Below are 4,932 nucleotides of genomic sequence, written 5' to 3'. Positions count from 1 at the left end.
CTCTATTTCCATAAAAAACGGCCTGTTGTTACTTTATAACGTTCCTATGTCATAGAAATCCTCAAGTGCAATAGGGAATAAAATCAACCTCGAATCTTTGCTCAAACTCTACAGCTCTATCTACTAACGTTCTACGTTAAGAATAATATCAAGATTTTATTCTTTGTAGATGTTACTTGTATGATATACAGCGAAGGTGATAAAAAATCTAATTCTTACATATAAGTGCTTATTATGTAATTCTTAATGTAGTCAACGCACTTCGAAGAAAATATATCAAGTGAAGTTTAATTCTAACGGTGGAGTCTCCCTGCAAAAGAATAATAACTAACCTTTGGTTCATTTGTTCGATTTTTTTATCTTCTGCGGATATAAACGTTCTCCTCTCGGATCGAGAATACCATTATTACCAAACCTGCCTTGCTAAAAATCCAAAGTGCTATTCCGCACATACTATGTTCTCTAAACTAAGCCAAATTACAAATATAACATAAGCCACATAACAAACCTAATCACATTCGTGATTCATGCAGCCTCAAATCACATATTTTGTGATCTGCTGCACTACCATTAAAAGCTTAGATTGAGAACGATAACATTCGTGATTCATATAGCTTCAAATCCCATATTCTGTGATTTGCTGCACAAAGCTTAAAACCTTAACCTAACTACCATCATATTCGTGATTCATGTAGCCTCCAATCTCATATTCTGTGATTTGCTGCACAACCATTAAAACGTTGCCCTAAGTACCAACATATTCGTGATTCATACAACCTCCAATCACATATTTTGTGATTTTCTGCCCAACCATTAAAACCTCACCCTAAGTACTATCACACACGTGATTCATGCAGCTTCCAATCCCAATTTCTGTAATTTGCTGCACTACCCCTAAAACTTTAACCTAAGTACCATCACATTCATGATTCATAAAGCCCGCAATCACTTATTCCGTGATTCGCGGCCCACTGACTTACTACTCAAACCTTAAAACCCTTAAACTAAATACCATCGCATTCGCGATTCAAGTAGCCTCCAATCTCATATTCTGTGATTTTCTGCCCAGCCCAACCCTTAACCTAGGTACCATCACATTCATGATTCGTACAGCCTCCAATTACATGTTCTGGGATTTTCTACAGAACCATTAAAACCTTAATCTAAGTATCATCACATTCGTGATTCATGCCACCTACAATAACATATTTTGTGATTTGTTACTCTAACCTAACCCTAATAATATACCTAATCACACAAATGATTCATACATCGTTCAATCACTTGTTCAGTGATTTGCTGCGCAACCCTTGAAATTCAACCTAAGTTAATACACTCAGGTGATTCTTGTAGCCCCCAATCATGTATTCTGTGATTCAAGGCACAAAATGCAGATCTATATCTACACAAACCCATAACAACAGAAGATAAATGCATCCAGTCCAGCAGATCCCTCACGGACCCCACCACCGTCACAACCAGCCATCAACCAAAGACGAATATGGGAGATCCAACAACTGGTGCGAAGAATGAAACTCTAATTCCTCATCTTTGAAAATTATCCAGACCTTGTCTTCAACAGGGAGAAAAGAGATGAGGTCAATGTGTACCTCTTAGCGCTTTGGGACTACAGGACATTGCTTGACGAGACCCTTCGGCAGGAAAAAAACATCGAACTATCCTAGGCTGTCCAGAATAGTTACATACAACTTACCCGCCTTGTGTTACGCGAAGGCAGAATACACCCGCAATCTCTGCCCACTCCAACATTTCTCTGATGACCCGTATCCTCTCCCATTCAGTACCAGTATTACTTGACAATTCTGCAACAAGAGTGCAATGAACCTCATCGTATTGACCAGCCACCAAGCCGTATTGAGTGCCTGGGGGCCAAGCTGCCTGAACGGCCTCCTAATCTGCTAAGCTCAGCTCGGTCAGCTCAAAGCGCTGAACCGCCAACAGTCATGTCGCTGCTGCTGCCGACTAGCTCTCTACTCTCTGACAAGCTACCAAGCTGCGTTGACTGCCCAACATCTACGCCGCCTGAATGGCCTCCTAACCCGCTGAACTCAGCTTGATCAGCTTAGAGCGCTGACCCCTCACCTGTTAGGCCGCCACTGATGCCGACTAGCTTTCTACTCTCTAACCAGCTACCAAGCCACATTGGCCGCCCTGTGGCTAAACCGCCTGAGCCAACAATCAGCCCTCTACTCTCCAGCCAGCTACCATGCAATTTTGACTGCCCAATGCCAAGCAGCCTGAGCAGCAACCTAGACCCCAACGCCCCAACCAATTGCTCATTACGCTAATTCTCTGACAGTCATGTCACTACTGATGCTGACAAGCTCTCTACTCTCTGACAAGCTATCAACCCACGTTGACAGCCCAACGGCCATGCCACCTGAACGGCCACCTAACCCAATGAACTCAGCTCAATCAGCTCAAAGGTCTGACCCGCCATCAGTCATGCCGCTACTGCCGCCACTGCCGCCACTGCCGCTGATTAGCTCTCTACTCTCCAAACAGCTATCAAGCCCCGTTGACCGCCCAACAGCCACGCTGCCTGAACAGCCACCTAACTTGCTGAACTTGGTTCAGTCAGCTTTAATCACTGACCCGCCAACAGTCATGCCGCCACTGCAACCGACTAGCTTTCTACTCTCTAACCAGCTATCAAGCCACATTGACCGCCCCGCGGCCAAACCGACTGACCAGCCCTTTACTCTCCAGCTAGCTACCATGCAATGTTGACCGCCCGGATGCCAAGCCGCTTGAGCCGCAACCTAGCTCACAGCACCCCAATCAACTGCTCCATTACGTTGATCGTCTGACAGTCAGGACACCACTGCTGCCAGCCAGCCCTCTGGCCCATCTAACCACCAAGCATCTTTGCAAATCTCATACCCTCCTGCAGAAGGTAGACTCCTCAGAGGAAGAAGGCTAGAATCTTCTACACCTTCCCCTCCCCTTCCCCTTAGTTGTCTCTTTCTGTTGGCAAGATGTCCAAAATCTTACAAGGATTTCAAACAAAAAAGAACTTGCATGCTAAGTATTGAATTAATTAACCTTAGAACTAAGTGTTCTACTAACAAATTTATATATTTCAATATACCATTTGGTTTAAACTGAAATGCATGTCTGTAATATATCTGTGTTTGTTATGAAAATCAATATCTTTTCAATCTCTCTCTCTCTTCAAACATGTTGTACTTTGATATCATTATTCATATTGCTAATTTTCAGATTAACTGACACCCCATGCTCATATAAGATTACCTTCTCAAACAACACCTGAATCTTGAAATCCAAAAGGAGACTATGCTAGAGCTGTCTCATAAATATGACAGTTCGTTAAGCCGCTCAGATTGTCAGATCTTCCGAGAGAAACATGTGTTGCCAGGTTTCCCAAGCCAGCGTATACCATTAAACCTACTTGAATGAACACATGTTGATTAGTCGTTCGTATTCTCAAACCCCCCATCCCCACCCTAATGCTTTAGTTAAATCTCTACGCTTTTTGGGAAGCAAAATCCTTTGGCACAGTTATCCCTCATAAATTTCTACCTGTATTAAACTAAATAATGTCTCCCACTGAAACTTTAAACTAAATCCCGACCCTCTTTAGGCCCAAAACCCTTTGACACAGTTTATCTCCTGTAAATTTACCAGACCATTGACCATTCAATATTAGGAATGACCCATCCAGCGTATACCATTAAACCTACTTGAATGAACACATGTTGATTAGTCATTCGTATTCTCAAACCCCCCATCCCCACCCTAATGCTTTAGTTAAATCTCTACGCTTTTTGGGAAGCAAAATCCTTCGGCACAGTTATCCCTCATAAATTTCTACCTGTATTAAACTAAATGATGCCGCCCACTGATACTTTAAACTAAATCCCGACCCTCTTTAGGCCCAAAACCCTCTGACACAGTTTATCTCCTGTAAATTTACCAGACCATTGACCATTCAATATTAGGAATGACCCATCCAGTCCCCTCAAGCATAGAATTAAATCTATATGCTTCAACGTTTTTCCCTTCGTGATCAGATTATCATTCCTTTAACAGCTGCTTCCTACCAGGCTAAATTTCCTGACCCTTAATTTTAAACTTTTAAGACTGCCCTCTCCTGGCATCATCTACACATTTGTGTCTAGAGAGGATACCATTTTGTTTGCTATGGCTAATGAACACATCCATAGGTGGGCCTTATGACTTCACCCTGCAGCCAGAAGACACCCGCCTCCTTCCCTACCCAAAGTCAGACATTGCCTAAGACAGTGAAAGTAGAACTACTGTAACTACCATGGAGAGAACCAATCTAACAGCCATAAAGAAGAAGTTAAACAGCCCTAAAGAGAGAACTGTTATAAAACCCATGCAGGCAGAATCAGCTTAACAGCTGAAAAGAGGAAAAAACAACAGTATTAAATTCTAAAACATATTTTGTTAAAGGAGAAAACTTGCTACATTCAAGAAGAGAAGACTAAGTTTATTTTGACTAGTTGTAATTTGATTATACTTAAAAGAACTAAGTAAAGTTATGCCTCCCTACAATTTTACTTACTCCTTCTGAATGTGATTGCGTATCTACGAATAATATCATAAGACAAACTAATGTTTCAGTGCATATTTCTTCCCTAACTAAAGAACCGAAAACTCTTCAAGTGACCACACCCCTTTTCACTACCGGTATCTCCACAGTTAATATGAAGGTTGGTTCTTCAGTCCCTTCGTTAGTGAAATATTTAAGTTAGAGGATCAAGGCTGTGCATGTTAGAAGGTACAAGACAATAAACAGGTCGTTGTATTTAGTGGCCCCCTTTCGATAGTGGGTTAAAAAAGTAACCTCCTTTCTATAGGCCCTTGAGTGCCAGTCCTCAAGGACATGTTGCTGAATAATTACACCACATAGAGCTTGAGAAA

At 42.0% G+C, this 4,932-nt stretch overlaps 1 protein-coding gene across 1 annotated transcript; it reads left to right on the top strand.

The window, feature by feature from the left end:
• Window positions 1-2,322: 2,322 nt before the first annotated feature.
• LOC137621714 (uncharacterized) lies at window positions 2,323-2,751 on the top strand. The gene has a single exon (XM_068352228.1). It carries the CDS (start codon window positions 2,323-2,325, stop codon window positions 2,749-2,751), a length of 429 nt encoding a protein of 142 aa, XP_068208329.1.
• The last annotated feature ends 2,181 nt before the right edge of the window (window positions 2,752-4,932 follow it).

Source organism: Palaemon carinicauda, chromosome 28, assembly GCF_036898095.1.
Source record: "Palaemon carinicauda isolate YSFRI2023 chromosome 28, ASM3689809v2, whole genome shotgun sequence".
Taxonomy (NCBI): Eukaryota; Metazoa; Arthropoda; class Malacostraca; order Decapoda; family Palaemonidae; genus Palaemon; species Palaemon carinicauda.
This window is presented reverse-complemented; position numbering and strand designations above follow the sequence as displayed.